Genomic DNA, 21,488 nt, shown 5'->3' with positions numbered 1-21,488 from the left:
TAGTCTGGTCACTAGACTTTTTGCTCAGTCTTAAGATGACCCCAAGGTTTACACAGCCTTATGCTGTCATTAGTTTGTACATCTTTGCAAATTAAACACTGTCACTTGAGCATCATCAGGACCAATGCAGGACAATCCTAACTTGAATAGCTGACTCTATAGCATAGTCCCTATAGCAACTACCAGTGTAAGTCTATCCATTTTGCTCCATGTACAGCAGCAGTTAGCAAAGCAAATCATCTTTTTTTCTGGTTTATTGTCGTGTTTAAAGTCGTGTACTGACATGTCTACAGTCACCATGGTCCACGTTATGCAGTTTCCTATGAAGTTTGGTCCTCGGTGGGGGCGCAGCTCGATAGCGACTGCGTCACGTACTCTGATTGGCTCATAAAGATATGACAGAATGTTCACCCAATCACACTCCAAGTTTTTTTCAAAGGCTTGGTTGTAAATATTGGCCGAAAATTGTATATCCACCGATACCCATAATTCGCTTTTCAAACTTATATCTGCCAATTAGGGGTCGGCAATATATCGAGTATACTCAATGTATTGCGGCATTTGCCACGCACGATGTATAAAATGACTATATTGCAAAAATCCGAGTATAAATTACGAGGAAGTTTGAGCTGTCAGCGTGCATTTCTCGCTGGAGTTTCGCTTCTCCCATTGTCCCCGAACGCATCTCTCACAACAGAGAGCTCATCCGCCCGTCCAGAAAACTATCCTCTGCACATGCGCGTTTTTGTATCAGCGGAGGAGAGAGGAAGTAAACACTATGGGTAAACAGAGCAGCGTGGCGAGCTAGTGGCTAGTTATCTGCGTTCACAGACAGACAACGAGAAACAGCGCTGGGTCTGTCATCCAGCAGTCGTTCAACTTTAAAAAGGAAGAGGTCGAGCTCACGCGGTCATCGTTAAAATACGCTGCAAGATGACTCCGAGATGATGGTGGCAGTAACACAACACATCACTAAAGACATGAGCCCAGTGCTTTTGAAAAGCTAGGATTTATAAATCTCATTGAGACAATCCACCCAGAATACGTGATTTGCCTGGGCATGAGCATTGTGCTAAAAACTCCCTGCCAGTCGCACATGTCAGAGAGAAGACGGCTCGGCAGCGGACAAATGTGATCCACGTCTCCACAGCTACAGAGACTTATCTCAGCATAACAGTTCAAAACACCCACAACGAGGAGTTGAAAAGTTCCTGCCTCCAAACAAGCTTTTCCCCCTATGATCACACAGGAGAGCTTCTTAAATAAGCTCTAAAGATGCTCCCATGTTACAAACTTATCAGAAAAGGGTCCAGCTTTCATCAGCCCAGATGATGCACTAATTTGATCACAGCTGTGAGCCTGAATGGAGGACTAGACTGCAGGGTTTTGGCCTTTCGCTGCATGCAGAATTGGTGAGTTTTGTGTAGGTTTGCTTCATCCTTACTGAGGAAAATAATCATTTTATAATCAGCAATAGTAAACATAACACAAAACATTTCAGGACCGTCCATTCACTGTAAAAGACAGAGTATTTCACAATTTATGTATGTTTGATTAATTTGTAAAAGATTGAATGAAGTCCTTTTCAAAATAAAAAAGTGTGTTAAATTTGACTTTATATTGATATTTACCTTTTCTGCATACAATTTTATTAAAAATCCAATAGAACAGACTATTTTAATCACCAAACTAGTGTCATTTGGAGCTGAATTAAACATTATACAGCTACTTAGAGGACATTTCAAAGTATCACGATATATATCGTGTATCAGGATATAGCAAAAATATTTCGGGACATCAATTTTAGGCCATATCGCCCATCTCTACTGCCAATACTGATATCATACCAATAATATTGTACATCCCTACAGTTTAGTCAATAAAATGCCCCCAAAAATTCCCATCAGAATTTCAAAGCCCAAAGTTCACTTAAAATTACTGGTACCAAAAAACAAATGATTATTATAATTATTCAAAAGACTGATTAATTACTATAATTTTTCAACGTAAATTTGCATCAATCAACCAGTCAGTCTACCTCTGCCTGCAAAATATCTTTACTCAAGCCATGTTCCCAAAATGCTCATGTAAATACACCAAGAAATATGATTAATATATAGCACACTGTTATACTTGTTTAAAGTCCTGATGTGGCTCTTCACAGCTTTCAGTCACATGACCAGCGTAGAGGCCTAGGGGGCAAAAGAGTGGATTTTACCACTGACACTACATGGAGCTATGGTACCAGGCATAATATTCTCATGAATCGAGACATGCTTATATCACCTGATATGTTACTGAAAACAACAAAGTGAAATGTTCAAGTTCTACATTTCTTTAAAATCTGCCCCTTACAACACAGGGACACTACTTAAATTACTAAAATAAGAAAAGTCAGAGCCAGAACTTTGCTTTGGGGATGATTATGCACAAGTATATCTGCAGTGATGGAGAGTCCTTCTCCTACACAGGTGCCAGGATGAAAATCTATAGGTATGGAAAGTTTTATGTACTGTGTGTTTGGCTCAATAATGCTGCAATGTAGGCAGTGAAAGTTGAGAAATTCAACATCATTAACATAAAGTTGCTAATCAGCTAACTGGTCATGTTGCAGCTGATATTATTTCTTGATCATTGTCCTAGTGCATTATTGCTTGTGCAAAGGCAGTATTATTTTGGTCACATCAACTCAATACATGATTTCAGGATTAGGAGAAGTCTCTGTGGTGCTACCATCTATTGTAAACTACAGAGACAGTGGAGCATCTGATAGCATTAATCCACTATTTACCTCTCCAGGTTTTCAATCTCCAATGGGGTTCTGTAAAAGTATAACCCTGGCTAGTCTCCTTATACAACCAAACAACCCCCCTTTTCTCATTTAAAAAAATATAAAAACTAGTTAGAATATGACACCTGGAGCATGCCGATGACACCCAATTTTTTGCTAATTTATTCAAAATGGCTTACGCCCTGGTGGAGTAAGGGTTTTGCTCCAAGAGGCTTTCTTGTAGATCACCCTACACCAAATCTGCCCACCAAATCTCATAACTTTAGGTGAAAATCACTTTTGAGGCTGTTCCATAGAAGCACTAAAGGTGGCACTTTTGAGGCAACTCCTGAAGCCCATTTGAAAAACCTACTGTACACCAACTTCAATTTTTTTCAGACTACACATTTGGGTTCCAATTTTCTTTAGTTTTGTAGCATGTTAAGGGGACATGATAAGAGAGAAAAAGAAGGATGAACCCAACTGATTTCAATAGGAGTCTCCAGCCACTGGGTGCTTTGGCCCTAATAAAGCTGGCCACGGGCACCAGTTCAGCTCAGTGGGTTGAGCAGGCGCCTGGAGACTGCAGATGCTGTAGTCTGCAACACACTGGTCTTGGAAAAGATTCCTGGTCTCTGAGCTGTTTGGCACCATCACTCCCCAGATTTCCTCCCTTTCTTCAGCTGTCCTACCCAAATAAAAGCAAAAGCCCCCAAAATGATCTTTAAAAAACATAAAGCTGGTCAAAATATGTAGGTGGCCACCTAGAGCAGCAACTCTCCTTTGCATAGGACTAGGATGCCTTTCTTGCTGACCATGAGTGTGTGACATCATGTGAAAGCAAAGAATTATTCCAAGATCCAGCATAATTTAGGCTCTTGAGTTTATTTGAAATAAAAAATGGCACTGTCACTTCTACACTACACAACAGGCTGCTCAAGTATCAGGAGAACAAAATTTCACAACTATAACTTTATTCAGCAACACCTGCAAGATGTTGAAGAATACTCTCTATTGAAACACATCAAGCTTCAACCACTTCAACCATTCACTGCCTACTTAATTTTGTGGCTCCAAGTAGCAGCTCATAATTTATTTGTGTCGTATCACACTGACTGTGTTGTATATCCATAACCTATCTCAGCTCAGCAGACTGTCTCTGTGCTGTTCCTATTCTCTCTCTCACACAATGTCTGCTCCCCCTGCAGATTTGCCTTCTGGCCACTCCTTGTACTTGCTGACTGAGACAGGATATGTTGCCAGCACTGAGAAGACATAACAGACCTCTACCACAGAAGACAAACAAAACACATCCTTAATGATAACATACAGACATCATGCTGAGGGTTTACATAGACAGAACAGTGAAATATAAAGGACCAAAACAAACAACAACCAAAAAAGCATCTCATTTCTCTCCAGCTCCATTTCATCTTCTTCCGGGATTGCGTTTCCCTCTTTCTTTTGATTGTTCCCCTTGCTCTTATTTTTTGTTTGAGGACACTAGACTGGAACTAGGTGACTGAGGAATTTGAAGCATTCCTCTCACTGGCTGAGGAGGTTTGAAAAAAGCTGCAGGAGAGAGAGAGAGGGAGGAAATGTTTCCGGTCTCGCGCTGAGGGAGAGCAGGCGGGACGGAGAGACAGTCTGCCTTTGCCTGAGGTACAGGAGGTTTTAAAACAGACTCAGAGTGTAGTTTCAATTATTGTTTTTTTTTTTTTTTTTTACCTGGGCTGACTAAGAGTGGTAGAAACTACCCAACGGCCCTGTCCAAGAAAGTGTCAACACAGCATAAAGCAAAAACTTCACCTTAAAATAACTGAAAACCAGACTTTGTTTTTACCCTGACATAAATTCCTGCATCCAGCTTTGTGCCACGGCTGCAGGATGTCTCTGCCACGACCATAGACTATTGATTATGACAGACCAAGGCCTGAGTGGCATCAATCATTTGGTTACTAAAAAGGGCTTCTGAAGCCAATCTGTAGCAGTCATCAAATTGCAAACACCATCTCAAACTAGCTTTAGATCAACCAAGAAACCAGAGAAAGAGGTGGAGCAGAAGCAGGTAAGTATTGCATTCGCATTCAACTACATCATAAATGTTCTTGTAAATAAATATACCTGCCTGTACATGATGCCTGCCACTGGAAGACACCTCTCGTGCTCACAAGAGAGAGCCCAGGCTATACGCAACTATCTGATGCATGGGTTGTAAACTGCCAACATAGAGAATGTAAATATGATCATTCTGAGCTCAAAACTAAAACAGTAAACATAAACAGTCAATACTAACATCATACAGGGCAGACTTATGACCCACAATCAGATCAGCAAAATCTGCACTCCGCTTTTCCAGTGTCCCTATAACACTCCTGCTGTACGGCTTTGATTAGTGACTGTTCTAACTCGTAACTTTCAGCCGATTGTTTTCACAGCAGCTAACAAAATCCAAACAAATACCTCTTAGTTTAGTTTTTCATTATAACATCAGAATATCATCATTACTTATGAATGTAAAGATAATCCAAACTAACACGAACTGAAACAAACTCAGCTGATGGTCACCAGTTCACATGATCACTTTTTAATTGTAACACCAGTCACAATATCACCGTTTTTACATCAACTTCTAAAACAGACTGTATCTGTGTCAGCTGGTTTGGCATACATGCTTGTCTCTGTAAAGTGACAATAACACATTATAAAGATGTGTAGAATTGTGGACTTGGTTTATCACCTCGTCTTTAAAACTTTCTGCCGTAATTGTCTCTTCTGCTCCGTTGACTGTCACACCTCCTCCAAATCCACAGTACCTTTATACACACATGTATCTCGCATTCAAGTTGCATTAATTTTTGTGGATGTGAACAGCTGGCATCTTAAAACAATGCTACAGACATGTGGCAGCCATTATGTGTCTATGTCTGCATAGTTAATAGCAAGTATACCTCCAGTCTTAAACCTCCTGACAAACAGCTACACCATGCTAGTTCAAAGTCATCAGTTATGCCCCTAAATATGCAGAATCTGTAACCTCCTTAAAACCAAAACATACAAATCAAAATTTAAGAAATTACCACCCCATACAGAGTGTGCATGAGAAAGACATGAACCAATCCAACCAAAACCATATTTGGGCTGTAAACATTTTTATTGCTACAGTAAAAATCTGCATTTTAAATGTATGACTTCCAATGCTTCTGCCAATCTTAGGAACAGCATTTTTTTGCACTTTCACATCGGCTTTTTTTTTTTTTTTTTTCCAAACTGTGGAGGCTGCTGCTTAGTAACTAAGTACCATTGTACTGGCAGGATAAATTGCAGAGTTTCTCTATATATAATGTTCAGTTACTCTGACATTATACTTAGGTAGTTATTTCTTAAAGTGAGCTAAATTAAGTGGTTAGATCATCCTGATCTTCTGCCATAAATAGTCTAGCTTCAGTGCCAGTGCAATGGCTTAATTCTCCATTAACTCACTGAGTGCCATTGACGTATAGCTACGTCATTCAAAAGCCAACGCTTGAGTGCCATTGATGTATATATACTACATCAAAGTGTTTTTTCGGCGGCTGGCACAAGGGGGCGCTCACGCTCCCTGTGAGTAATTTTGGGGCTTCTGGGATACGTAGTCAGAACTCGGAAGAGATGGTAGATCAAAGCCACAGAGATCAGAGCACGAAGGGGAGACGCAGAGATCAGAGAGCATGCCCCCCAAAAAACTGCGGGAGTCAAGTGACCAGTTTCACCAGCAGACGCTGGAAGAAACTTTAAACTTTTGCGTCAGAAATCGGTTACTCACTGAAACCGAAAATGAACTGAACGACAGCAAATCCAGGGATTTAGCAACTTCTTCTGGTGTTACTGGAGACTTTTGAAGACTCTGACATGAAAGATACCGTATCATATCATAGTAGCACCTCTCGGTGCTGCCATGGGCTCTTCCCCGTCCCAAAGCACTGACAGGCAGAACCACTCCTCGTGCAGCAGTCCCTTTCAGCTGCGGTCATAGCAGGAGATGCTCATGCCTATGGCAAGCGGTTTTAACATTTAAAAGCTAATTTTGATTTTCCGGAATTAACATTGTAGATATCTGTAATTTAATTTCGCCTAGTCAAAAAGAACATTTAAGATATCCGCAAATACATTCTGCCTATCCAAAATTGTCATTTCAGATATCCTCAACGTCATTTTGACTAGGTGAAATTACGTCACTTTTTCCATTCATGTGTATGGGGTTTCTCATTACAGATATCTACAACATCATTTTGGACATCCACAATGTGAATTACGGACATCTGCAAATGAACTGTAGATATCTGTAATTCTAATTCAAGATATCTCTAATTACATTTTGAGGAGGCAGAATGAGAATTACAGAAATCTTTAATTTACCTCAATTCTATACAATTCAAGATATCTACATGTCCCTTTTGGATATCTGAAATTAAATTTTGATTAGGTGAAATTAAATTGTAGTTATCTGTACATGGAATTTTGACTAGGCGAAATTAAATGTAGATATCTGTACATGTAATTCTGCCTATTCAAAATTTAATTACAGATATCTTGAATTAGAATTTTGACTAGGCAAAATGGCATTGCAGATATCTGTAATTATGACAAATTTGGCCTGCCTCCCACTTTGGGCAGGAGCAGGTGGGTTGTTGTTCAAACTACCAAATCTATGGAAATCCGCTCGCCATTCATGTCACATTGTAGGCCAACCAAGCAGCAACCTCCGGTCCCGAAAAATGAAGCCAATGCGGAAGTGCAAAAAATTGCTATGCTGCGACTGTCCACTTGAGGCTGGCTGCAGGAAAACCGGAAGTCTCGTCTGCACATATGTTAAACAGCCGGTTTTGACACACAAAATAAACTGTTTTACAGCCTGGTTCCAAACACCAAACATGTCTCATTAGCTTGTGTCTTATTGTGCTCCCACTGTACGGGGGGTGAATTTTTTTGTACCACGATTGGTTGGATTATATTTAGGATAAACCTCACTTTAAGGTGATTGGCGTGTCTCATTTGATTGACAGATAGCTTGGCAGGCAGCGGCTCCGTTCCTGTTAATCGGAATGCTAGCTAGCAGGCTGACAGGAAGTCACGCTTAGTGGGCGGGCTGTTAGGTTGATCCAAAGTTCGGTTGAGACCGACAACTGACAACTGACGTCACACAGGGTTTGTCCAATTCTTTCTACAGTCTATGAAGCCAACACCATGACTGCTTCTTTCTTCCTCCATTCATAGAAATAAGTAAATAAACCCCCTTCTTGTTTGATTATGGCAGGGAGGGGAAATGATGTATTTCTGGATATCAAAAATAGAGCAGCGTCTTTGATGTCATTATGACGTTTGAGTTATCTTTAGTTCACATTCTGCCTAGGCGAAATTGAATTACAGATAGGCTATCTGTAATTGTCATTTGAGAGTCCTTTGTGCGACGAGTTGAATGACGTTTTCAGTGACGTCATTGCAGATATCTGTAATTGAATTTCGCCTAGTCAAAATTGAATTATAGATCTCTATTTGTTATTTTGCCTAGTCAAAATCGAACTACAGATATCTTGAATTAAAATTCCGACTATTCAAAATGTAGTTACGACTAGTCAGAAAGACATTGTAGATATCTACAATTTTAATTCCGGATAGTCAAACTTAACTTTTAAATGTTAAACGGCTTGCCATACATGCCTCCATGTCCAGACTCCAGATTAACTGCGCTGTGAAGGCGCCTTGGCAGTTTTTCTATTGACTCTTTTTGGTCCATTTAGATTGTTAATGAAGACTGTATACAAAAAAAAAATGATTTGTTGTAGGCTCTTAAGTGGACCATAAGGTTTAAAACCAAACCAAACATAAGAAAACTAAACTTCTAAGAAAAATAGAATAATAAATAAATGATAAACCAAAATAAAAATTCAAAGTAACTCTGACAGAGTATCTCTTGAGTCATTTTGCCTGGCCCAGATAAAGGAGGGTTGATATTGTGATGTTAGAAAAAAAGAAACGACAGAAGCAAATTCATTTGTTGTTCTACACATAATAAGGGTCTTTTTACTCACTTTTTGTCTCTTTTAGCATACATTATTGCTAGTATTAGTGCATACTATTAAAATATTGATTGGGAATCGCATACAAGACCCAAATGACATGTTAAATAATACTGATAACAAATTACAACACTTAAAAGCAATTTTTATTTGGTTGGTTGGTAAAATATCTGCCTGGCTAGTAAAGAATTACACTTACCAGCCAGCCTGGCTGGTAAGTAAAGGAGTTAGTTTTGGACCCTGGCTGGCACTTAATGAGTTAAAGGGCCAACACCTTCTGTGTACAACCCATGTGTACAACCCATCTCCAAAAAACTCAGCTATTGGTTTAATTTGCCATTTCTGTCCTGTTTCCTTTAATCATATCTGCTTTGGCTATCTTAAATTTTCTTATTTCTTCTTTACAAGTTGCTTAAAAACTGCATAAAAGAGTGCTAGCATAGTAATTTTACATGCTTAATGCTTTTAAGACAAAAAAAATGGAATATGAACTCATAAAAGTCACGGTATAAATTACCAACACAATAAAATGTGCTAGCCCCTACAGGAAGGCTAACATGACATAAAACAACTAAACTCCTTTTGCAACAAAGCCCATACTATTATCATGTTTTGCATATTCTGCCTTTAACATGGTAACAAGCAAATCTTAATCAAAGCTTGGAGTAGCCATCAGATTTTAGTAGGGCACTGGTCACCCAAGGCCAACCCTGTGCACACCCCTGCTGCTTCATACTTTTGAGGAACATACTTTTACATTTTGATTCTTACTTAATTTATAAAAGATTTTAGAATAATGCAGATGTATTGACTTCAATGTGTTCTTGATGCATTGGTGCATAAATAAAAGAACCTAGTTTAGGCAGTTTGGCACTATCTGTGAGGCAGCCTTCATGCACACTCTTGTACATCACAGCTGAGTGTGTGAAAACATTAACCATCCCCCTCCTGTTCCACCCCACTGACAGCTATGGTAATTATCACAGAAACACACACAACATCAGCAGCCGCAAGTCCTATTCAGCCAGCACCTCTGTACCAACGCCTTGTGTGTGAATGAACAGCAGCATACCAGGCTGATAAGCCAAGCAGTGTAAGGTCAAAAGTATCGCCACTACACACGTGAGACAAGAGAACAGAAATGAACAGTAGAAGAAGAAGAAGAAGAAGAAGAAGAAGAAGAAGTTAAAAGAAAGGAAACAAGCAAAAGGGGGAGATTCCTGTGTGAGTAAAAAAATAAGTACATTTTTAAAGGTCCAGCATGAAAGTATGAAGGAAAGAGAGATTTGGGGAGAACATAATGTGAAGGGAGGGAGACAGAGTGTGACTGGAATGTGAGAAGCAGAAAATATGAATCAGCAAGAAGAGAAGATAAACAGTGTGAGTGTAAGAGAATGAAAGGAAGGAAGCAAAGAAAGCCAAACAGACAGGGAAAGACTGGAGTCTTGGGGACAAGCTCACACAGCCTTGGCACTTACTTCACTACATCACAGCAACACTGAATACTGATGAATGCTGCCTTAACTGGGTGATAACTATCCAATCACTTCCATACTACAAACTGCATGAGTTCACGCCTTTGAGATGGATGCTGACGCTTTCAAATCTAGCTGAGGTCAGTGTCTAATATTGTTATATCAGTTTACTCAATGGGAAGCTTGATGCAAGAAGACAAACAGATGTGTACAAACAGATAAATAGCACAGTGTACACTGCTGCAATGGCCATACTCATTAAGAGTTTCTGCCCTCTGGTCTAAAAGTACAGTGACCCGAGTTTGTGTCTTTTCTCTTTTGATCATTTGGCTAGTTTGCAGAAGTATTAAAGAAACAGGGCAAAATACTGGCTTTCAGAGAAACTCCTACAGTATGTCACTTTTTCATTGAGCTACAGAATGTAGAAAAATTATACTGAAATCATTAGTAATCCTCTTCTTTAAGTGATAAACACTTATCTTTGTTCATTTCAAAGAATGAAAGGTATTCACTCTCAGCCAATAAGTAATTAAACTGTGGATAATGGATATTTTATGCATCCTGTTCATTAACAGATACATGTGCATACAAACTACAGATAAAGTGGTAAAAGCATACATCCTCTATTTCTGCATTAGGTGATAGAATTGAAAGCGAGTGTTTGACCTGAAAATATATTTTCTGCAATAAATAGTAATGAAGCTGTTGTACTTTTCACTTATATGCTTTGGTCAGAAAAGCTAGGGAGATTTAAATGTTAAATTATGAAACATTTTGGAATAACACCTGTGTTTGAAAAAAATAAACTAAACTAGAAAAGCACTCAGAGAGCGCAGACCTCCGCCATTAGCCCTATCTCCCAATAGTAAAGAATCCTTAAAAAAAATTCCTGGATCCAGACAGTGATCCATATCACTCCCAAAATCTAATCAGTTACTCCCCATGCCATTTCTGTCAATTCCTGAAAATTTAATGAAAATCCGTCCATAACTTCTTGAGTTACGTTGCTAACAAACTAACAAACAAACTAACAAACCAACAAACCCTGCAGATCACTAAACCTCCTTGGCAGAGGTAATAATTTCTTTTGTTCCTAATTTGAGATGGCATCCTTGTAATGGACAGTAATACAATGCAGAGGGTAAAAACAAAATACAATACTAATTTCACCAATACACTCACCTTTGTGTTTCTTCGTAGGCTCTTCAAAATATTTCTCCTTTTGGGGTCCTCACTCTCTTCAATTGAATTGTCCTTCTGGGCTCCTCCATCATCCTGGCTAGCCTTGGGAGGACCGCCCATCTCGTCATCACTGCCTATAGAGAAGCTTGTCCTAAAACTGCTGAACTTTCCAAGCCGTTTGGACCTGTCTCTGTAGAGTTTAGGCTTAACTCCTATAGCGGACAGCTTTCTCCTACGCTCTAGTGAGCTGCTGTCAGCCTCACTGTCTGATCCGTTTCCCCCTGCACTTCCATTGGAATGACCTTTGTTGGCATTGCGAATAGTGATTATCTTTCCCTGGGTGCTGTCATGAGGTACAGAGTAAATATTTTCCTCTTCTGTGGGCCGAGGTTTGCTCACTGCATCCATAGGCTCAGCGTAGTCCGAGGGGTCATATCCGCCGTCACTACCTGGAGCCCAGGTGACAGCTTGAGAGCGGCGGTTGGTGCCACCCTGCTGGTCCATGTAGGGGCCGAGGTTGACCTTACGGACAGGCTTGGGCTTCACTTGTGGAGGGACCTTGTTGTTAAGCTTGCTCTCAAAGGTGTTGAGCTCAGAAATAACAGAGAAGGTGTCACTTGAATCAAGATCTGGCAGCTTGAAGCTTCCAAGGTGGGAACTCAGACTGCCATCCTCCCGCAGGTTAGAGTAGGGGGGTGAGGGATCAATATCGTCCTCAGAGTCCATAAGAATGTTGACTGGACTGGGAGAGCCACAGCGAGGGCTAATGCTCTCATTGGTACAAGCCTCAGCAACATTATCATACATGTGTGTGGCCTCTACGATGGTGCGCTTTTCTACCACCTCTTTGAGGAAAGGTTGGAAAAGATCTATCTTATGAAGCCCCCCTACGACTCCACCATGTCCACATATCACTGTGTTAAACCTCGCCTCTATTTCATGGGCCAGTTCCTCTCCCTGGCTGACCTGCTCCTTAGCTGACTCTGAGTCTGACAGCTCCATCTGGCTCTCGCCTACTGCTAGCAACTGGACCGGGATGATGTCTTGGACCTCACACAGGAAAGCACATAATGTCTCCATTGAGGCCTTACGGCGAGCAGAGTAAACTGCAATGTAGCCGTGAACTAGCCTAGTCTTACGGAGGGAGAATGAAGAATGAAAGGACAGCAGTGACAGCTCAATGTTCTGCCTCTGACTTCCTACACTCAGGTCCAGTAATACAGAGGTGCCGCTACTGAGGCTGGAGGCAGGGCGACAGTGCTGGGGCAACAAGAAGGGGGCAAGGAGCTGGTCTAGGTCATATGTGTCTCCACACATCAGGCACATGACTATCCTTAGGTCTGCCTCTAGCGCTGGTTGGGACTGGGAGTCTCTAAAGGCTGATGATGGAGGAGGTAGGGGAGGGGAGCTGCTTCCTATACTTCTCCGTGATTCTAACAGCCCCTTCAACATCTGGTTGATCTGCCTCTCGCTGACATTGCGCCCATAGCCCACGCCTGGAGAGGCAGGGTCTAGGTAAGCACACTGCAGCTTTCCAGCCACCTGTTGCCCTTGATGGATAAGGGTCTGAGCTGTTTCCCCCCCAATGTCTCCTATGGAGCCTACCCCTCGCTTTGTGACCAGAAGGAGGGATAGCGGGAGTTGGGCTAAGCTGTTTTCCCTTTCCCTTCTGCTTATAGTTGACTCCCTAATCCTCTCTAAACTCTCAACAACATAAGAGAGGGACTCTTTTGAGTTGTACAAACACAGGCAACCGTGTGGTGTAAAGGTTGGTGTGTGGAATGAATTGACTGGCAGACGTACATTACCCTCAATGGGACGAAGGGCTAACTCATAGATCTTGCCATCAAGCACGTACCTATCATCACTAGTGCACAAGGCCCTTATCTCATTTGCCATTTCTCTAGCTAGTCCATCTTTTCCTAGAATGACAAGATTTATTCTTTCTGCTCTCCCCCCTTCAAGCCTTGAACTGTCAGATGATGCGTAGCGGGTTGGAAATCTGGATGCTAGAATCTGCTCTAACTTACTGTCTACACAGTGGGGGGTGTTGGGACAAGTGTCCTTTGTTGGGTGGTAAACAAAGTGGATATGTTTCAGTACAAGAGCATCCCTTTCTGCCTGTAGCTTCTGCAGGGCTTTAAACCTTTGCTCCTCACCCAAAACCTCCTGAATGGCACCCATTTTTTCTTTACTTGGCTTTGCATCCACTTCTAGCTCATAAAAGAGCTCAGAGTATTCAAGAAGTAGTTCCTGAAAGTCCTCTTTGGCTCGGTCAATGATTTCCTTCTGGTGTTTGTTGTAGATGTCCAGATATTCAGCTTCATCTAGCCACTGGTAGAAGTCTTCATTCATGATGAAGCTCCTGGCCTCTTCCCAAGGTTTTCCTGGTGTGATGAAAGGAGAGATGCTAAGCTTCTCCTTGAACTCCCATCTCATCTCAGCCCGTTTGCGCTCATTTCTCAGCTGCTCCAGGTGGGTTTCATAGATAGCCTCAGCTGCAGGAGTCTCCAGAAGGTCCTGGGGGATTCGATCATCCTCCATGTTATCAATGTGTGGTGTAGTCTCCCAAGGGGTGTCATCGAGCACAACAAACCACTGAGAGAAATCCCTCTTTGTTTCCAGGACTTTCTGAACTCCGGACCAGCTCAGGTGGTCTATCTCATCCAACTCTGGTAAGAGCACAGACAGAGCTTGTGGTAGTGTGCTCAGGTAAGCTCTCCTTCGTTTCTCTATATGATCTTGTTTCAGTCTATGCACATGCTGCTGGAAGAGCTTCTTGGCTTTAGCTGTCCCCTCAAGGAAAACATACTCCTTGTACTCTTGGGCAGTCTGCATGCGGCGACTCACATTGGGCCATGTCTCATTGTGGTTCTTAACAATTCTGTTGACCAGCCACTCATAGCGGTCTTTGGCTGAGGCAATCTGTTGACTCTGCTGTTTCAGTGCCTCAAAGTAGGGGATTATTTTGGGTTTCCCCCTACCCTTGTCTATGAGCTGAACCAGTGTAAGAAAAGCTAAGTCAACATTGACATTAGACCTTGCTGATGTTTCTACTACCTGCAGGTTCTTCTTGGCTAGGGCAAAGGCGTGAGAGTCTTTAATATATCGCTCAACTCCTTCATCACATTTGGTGAGAACCAGCACCACGGGTTTTTTCGTTTTGGCTAGCTGGTTGTACAAGTTGGTAACAAACTTCATCTGGTCCTCAAAACTACGGTTCATACCCCTGCTAACATCCACACAGAGTAAGAAGCCATCCACCATAAGCTTGCCTTCGGGCATCTGTTTCTGCTCGAAGTCCTGCTCAAGCCCCAGCTGATCTGTACAAAAGTACATCAGCTTTTCAGCCGAAGCCAACTTGGTGGAAGCTGCCCTCTTGATGTAAGGTTGGAGTGCCGTGCTTCGGTGAGGCTGGAACGTCTGATCATCAATGAACTCCGTCTGCTCCACCACATTCATACGGCTCTCTGGGCCCTCCTCCATCACCCGGCCGGCCTCTCCCCAGAAAAGGAAATGATCATTGTTAACCACACGGCCTCCAAAGTCACTGGTGCTGAGAACAGAAGTGTGGTCTAAGTAAAAGTCATCTGCACTCGGCCGGACGAAGCGGTTACATAGACAGGACTTGCCCACACCACATTGGCCTTTCTCCTTCTCCGTGCCGGACAGCCCAACCACAACCAGGTTGTAGGTGGGTGCCCGGACATCTGGCTTTTTGGCCATCATCATCACTGGCAGAGGATCATCCTGCCATGCTGAATGCTGGCTTCAGGGAGAAGAGAGGGCTGCCAAGGAAGAAGAGTTTCCATGCAAGAGAAGCTCACGGATCCAGGGTCTAGACCTGCAAGACAGAAAAAGAGAGAGGGAGAGGGGTGAGATACATTTAATGTAGAAAAGTACAGAAAAAACTTCCAATGGCAGATCTTGTTTGGCAGAAAAACTATTGTGTCTCTCATCATAATTCCTCTTTTTGGTGTATGTGCTGTTAATAACATTTAATTTTAATCCAGTTTCTCCCCCAAATGTTTCCTGAAAATATTAAGGTCAGTAGCAAAGCTACTGGGATGCTACATATTACTTAACCCTGCTGTATTTCAGTAAAAGACAAATTTTCCCCCATTTAACTCATTCAATTTTTATACTGCCAGGACTGCACTGCTTACAGGGGTGTCTTCCACTTTTCTTTCCATGTTGGTATATGTTTGGGCTTATTATCACATATCGAACAGTGTGGCCGGTTGTGTCACTGCCAGCGGCAGTGGAACAACATTATGTGGGGTTTTGATTGCTGCAGAAAACTGACAAATGAATTTACACATCCACATGCTCACAACTACACACTTGTGAAAGCAGGCACACTAAGCTCCCTTCACCCCAAATGAAAGACACACACAAGAAGATGAAAGTAGATAAGTGTTGCAGAGCTAAAGTTACTAATTGGCCAACTAGGGAAAGCCATCTGCATTTTAAAAGGCTGCACTGCCTGTTGGCTGACTTGCCTCCATCAAAAACATGTTTTTCCTACATTTTTGTATCAAACAGCCCTCTGCAAACAGATAAGAGTTGGCTGATGCACCATCAGTAATGTCCTGACATATTTACCTACACTAGATGCATTACAATGGTGTTGTTCTGCCAAGAAACAGCTCATACAACCAAGAACATACATAGTCTTTTTGGCCAGTCAGAGTATAATCTATTCCACCAGTAGATCAGACCTAAAAATAACAAGAGCGAAGATGAGCGATGGGGGGGTTGCTCTTTATGGATAGGCGTTTTTGACAGCACAATTTGTCAGGAACTGAAATCTTTCAAGACAGCTAGCATAGATTTTAAGTATAAGATTGCCTCCATCATGTCACAACTGCAATGTTAATGCAGCAAAACAGACATTTAAACCACTATTAATCATGAATAGCTCTTTTGACAGTGAGTACAATAGCAGACAAAGCCTTCATGGCTGTGAATTGGATTTGTCAGACAACAGTGAACTGTGGACGCACAAAGATGAACTTCAAAGTCCAACAGTGCTACACCAGAGGGGCAGACAATGAAAAGGAAACGTTGGGAGGAGTCTCTTCACTATTAGATAAAAGGCAGCTTCACACCTGGCATGTATACAATACCATATATACAGACATTTGTGAGGTGTATTTGGAAGCTAGATGCCACTAATTGTTGTTAAAGGCTTGCAGTTATGGCAAAGCCTTAAAACCCAGAGTCTTACTAGAGCAAATACCTATCAGAAAAGGAATTAGCATTACAGAGGCAATACCTCCCCAGTGCCAGCAGAAAAGGGAATAAATATCAAAAAGAATACCTTGTGTTTTGATTTTTGTAGAAAAACAGGCATGAAAAATGTATCAAGGTAGGCAGACATAGACTCAAGTCTACGTAACAGTCTGCTGTGGTTTCATTTGCTCAGACAGACTGTCTGTGAAAACACTCACATACATAAATTAGATAGGAATAATGGTAAATGTGTATACACACTGATTTCTATCATTTGCTCCCATAATAAATGTTTATTTTGTGGGCACAAACAGTATAAAAAGGCAGGAAATACAGCTTCGACTGGATGGGAAAAATTGCAGGTGTAGTTTCTATAGAGCTGGAGTCAGCAGGTTAAAGCACACCTGTGTCCTGATCTAATCATGTTCACATTACAGAGCAGACGGCCTCAATTACAAACAGCTAAAGAAAGCATGACCTGCTGCCCTTACATATGGTTCAACAGCCAAAGAGAACAGCCTACTAATCATCATATTTTACATACTATACAACCCGTCTTATGCTACTTACTGGCTTGGTTCACATACATAGAAATGTACATCCTTGAGAGTTTAGTCCACCAGTTAACTCCTCTGATTTCTAGAGGAGCCAATTTATCCTCTGTTCCTTACTATGTGGAAAAAAAAAAACAAAAGAGTCAGAGACTTTACATTAATGAGAGGGACATGTGGGAGACAAATGTCACATTGTATTGCCTCAGTTGTAGAGCAGGTGCCAATGTACTGGGTCTACTGTCGAGGTTGGTATCCTGATCCTGTCACTGTTTGTTTGCATGTTTCCCCCCACTCTCTCTCCCTATATTTCCTGTCTCTCTTCAGCTTTCCTATCTGATAAAAGTAGAAAAGTCCCAGCGTATTCACATGGATTCTTATATATAGAACAAAATTCATTTTAGAGGTTTGAGCCAGAGGTGGAAAGTAACTGATTACATTTACTCAAATTACTTTGATTGAGCAGTTTTTTTTTTGGTACTTGTACTTTTTTGAGTACATTTTGAAATCAGTAATTTGACATATACTTAAGTAATTTTTAACCAGAGTAACTGTACTTTTACCTGAGTACAATGTTCTTGTACTTTTTTTCACTTCTGTTGACTACAAAGTAGCACACAGAGAGAGAACAATTTCACGCCACATCCAGGAACAGCCACTGCATACAACAAAAACTGGAGCGTTGATATTTCAGGGTTAAACGTTGATTTTAACTCCCAAAGTGTAATTTTAGCTCCATTCTGAGTGAAATGGTCCTCAGTGTTGGAGTGATTTGACAGTGTCAATCCACCAGTGTTAGTTAAACTAGAATTAACTGATCTAAGCTCCACCCACTGCAATTTCTGATCTGGGGAGATGTGTGGTCAGTTTCCCATCATGCACTGGGACAGAGTTTTTAAATGGGTTGAGCTGTGTTTTGATGTTGCCTGTTGTACAGTGATGTCTCCTGGGTTCTTTTGCATGTTTGTGGTTTTTGATGTGAGACACATTTGCACCCTGGGGGAAGTTATCCACTGAGTTACAGTAACTACCTGTGACTTTGGGTGCTCCTTGAGGTTGCAAAGAGCATGTTCTTCATCAGTATTCATTAGGTGGCTACACAGTTGACTCTCTGTGTTGTTCTTGTCAGAGGAGACCGACCTTGCCACTGATTTTCAAGAGTAACTGTGGCTCTGTCATACTGTAAAATTTTAATACTTTTAAAACTTTAACTATGTGTGGACCAATAAAGACCTTTTAAGTGTTAGTTTAACTCTATATGAGTTTATTAATGCTGTCAATTTTCTTTGTGTTTAACTTTATAATAAAGATGTGACTTTAACTGAATAACCTGGTTGGAGGTCCAATCCCATGTTGTCATTGCCAATAAAGAAAGATCATATTTTACTGTGCAGCTCCTCAGTAGCTTCTTGCTACTTAAAGTAAACTTTAAATTAAATTTGTACTTTATTTGTTTTTAACTTTTACCTAATAAGACTTATAAACCAGTACTTTTGCTTAAGTAAATCTTAACCAGAGTAACTGTACTTTTACTAGAATACAATAGTTGTGTGCTTCTTCTACCTCTGGTCTGAGCTCTGTTGTTGTAAAACTGATGATATTTATATCAGTGGTCAAACACTGTTTATTGATTCAACCCCACAGCATTGTTGTGACATGCCTGAAGTAGCTGCCTGCTGAGCTGACACAGGGTGTTCCAGAGAGATAAGTAAAAAAGCCTGTTAGAGATTCACATTCACAGTGATGTCTTATATGAGCTTGCAAAATGTGAATATATAAATATTTTATATCCCATGCAACATCAGGATTATCACCGTGTCATGTGTGAAATAGGTCATATTTGTGATCAGCTCTAAGAGGGTCTACATTATAAGTCAAGCACTCTGAAAGTGTCTGTGGAACAGGAGGAAAGCCAAGATTAACACTCTCATAGATGCATATCTGCTGCACTGATCGACCTATATTTTTACAAGAATGTTTTAACAAAAGGTGCAGCAATGTGCATGCTCATTTACATACAAAAACATTGTTTCCTCTCAGTTTCTACAGGAGTAGAGTGCTAGTTTGGCATGTATCATCTAGGGACAAAGCAATACTGTATTTTTTTAAAACAACCTTAAAATCAAAGAAAACTGCAAGTGAATGCACTTTTCTCTTCTTTGTTTTCTGAGTCATTCGAGTAAAACACCAATACGAGACTCAAGCTCAAAATTCAGTCCTAACTGATGTGAGGATGTAACGGTTTAGAGCACAGTGGCAGCTTATAGCAGAAGAAAATGAAATGCTGCATAAGACTGAATGCCGTGCCCAAGCCAGAGTGACAGAAACATAGAATTTATATGACATTACAAATGCACAATTCAGCTTGTTTCAAAAGCCTGTCTTCTGACAGTCAAAGTGCTGCTCTTCCTGCAGAGTTGATCCAGTCATTTAGGGAATACATTTTCTCTTCCTGTAGACCTATAAGGAAAACGCTGCCTGAGTTAAACCAGTGTTAGCAGCAGTCAGCCAGCCAGTCTCCCAGTTCACCCTGAGGCCTTGTGCCTGGTGCGCATGACCGGCCACATACCACAGTCTGAAGGCCTGTTTAGGGCTGAGGCAGAGATAGGTTAGGGCCTGCGTTGCATCTGCCTCTGACCCTAAAACATGAGGGTAAGCAGAAAAGAGGAAGGGGAGAAAGTAAGAGGAGGGGGGAAGAAATGCAGGAAAGACTGGACATTGGAGGAGGACGGGGAAACAGGCTGGGAAGTTAGTGCATGAGGGTAGGGTAGGGGAGAAGAATGGGTGAGAGGGTAAGGGGAGCAGGGTCAATGGCCTGGGTCATGTGAGCTGCACATTGGAATCCCCTCAGGGCAGAGGCTCAGGGTGTGTTGAGGCCTGGATGAGCACAGGGTCAGGGTCTGGCCCATCACATTAATGATCACAAACAGGACAAATACCACGTCTCCAGTTCCTCTCTGCATTTTCTACTTCCTCTGTCTTACCCAAGGAATTACCCATCTATTGGTTTAAAACAGTCATAACAAACACAATCTCGCCTTGACTGAACCAACCTTTTCTAGGTCACTGACTGTATCAAGGACAGGACAAGGCAAGGGATGATAGGATGCATCTGTGGGGTATTGGAGTGCAGCCTGGAGCTAATGCTAGGGCGGCAGGGCGTGAAGTTCATCATAACACGTGCTACACAGGGCAGCAGGGAGGAGGCTGAGTTCACTGCCCATGAGAGAAGAGCATGTAGTCTTCACGGGACGGCTACATTCCTTTCATAACACAGCAAAAAAGAAGAAGAGTGAGCTGGGGGGTATTGCCTAAGAGTTTCTAGTAACTGTCAGTCAGGCCTGTTTTTATGCACCAGAAAATTAATGATGTTCCCATACATTTTTTCTCCATCTATCTCAGATTATAATACCTGGAATTAAGGACTGGCCAAAAAAAATACCCCTGGATACCAAAGTGATATGAAATACACATAATAAAAGCTGAAGACTACACTCCTTACCTTGTATGGATGTAATAGGATTGCTATCATTGCTGTTTTGCCTGACTCAGTACTCTGAAGTAGGCCTTACCTCAAAACATAGATGAGCATTTTTTCAGCAATTCTACACAACGTTACAAAAGTAATCAATATAATTATCAACACATTGTGTTGGTCCAACTCAAACTGGATTTTCCATATACATGTAAACTTCTTTAGTCTGACTGAATTTGTACTTGGTTGAACGGATCAAAGTCAGACTAGTACAAGGATAATGTGCTTTTAGGTCGATTTACTCTAGCCTGAATACAACTCAATTGTATTTATAGTATTCTGGCCTAAGTGATCTATAAATGTACATAGAAAGCTGGAAGGAAAGCAAGATGAAAGTATCAACATGGCATTGAATACGCAGAAAATGTTCAGAGTATAAATTGTCCAAATGTTCTCCTTTTAACATACAGCCAGTCGTTGTTTGTTGATTGTTTCATATGTTATGTAAAGTCAGCCCACAAAAAAACCTGTAAATACAACCTGAACGGGAACGTATCATCACCAATCAAAGGCAGAGCTGGAGTACTTCCAGTGTTTGTATGCTGTGACAAGGACAGTAGTCTTATTAAAAGGATTAATCCAGCAATAACCACTAGCTTCAACTGTGCATGTAAACCTACTGACTGATGGGAATGTTGTTTTGTGTATAAGAAAGGGTAGATTTAAGTATTTAATACATGA

The 21,488-nt window shown here is 41.3% G+C and overlaps 1 protein-coding gene across 1 annotated transcript in view; it reads right to left on the bottom strand.

Moving 5' to 3' along the window:
• The window catches only part of arhgap35a (Rho GTPase activating protein 35a), a 99,314-nt gene that overhangs the window by 27,002 nt on the left and 50,824 nt on the right, over positions 1-21,488 (bottom strand). The window contains exon 2 of the mRNA XM_041797831.1: positions 11,487-15,330. Coding sequence (XP_041653765.1) covers positions 11,487-15,218 — 3,732 coding nt within the window. The 5' untranslated portion in view covers positions 15,219-15,330. The remainder of the gene's footprint in view (positions 1-11,486; positions 15,331-21,488) is intronic.

The sequence above is a fragment of the Cheilinus undulatus genome, linkage group 2 (assembly GCF_018320785.1).
Source record: "Cheilinus undulatus linkage group 2, ASM1832078v1, whole genome shotgun sequence".
Lineage (NCBI taxonomy): Eukaryota > Metazoa > Chordata > Actinopteri > Labriformes > Labridae > Cheilinus > Cheilinus undulatus.
This window is presented reverse-complemented; position numbering and strand designations above follow the sequence as displayed.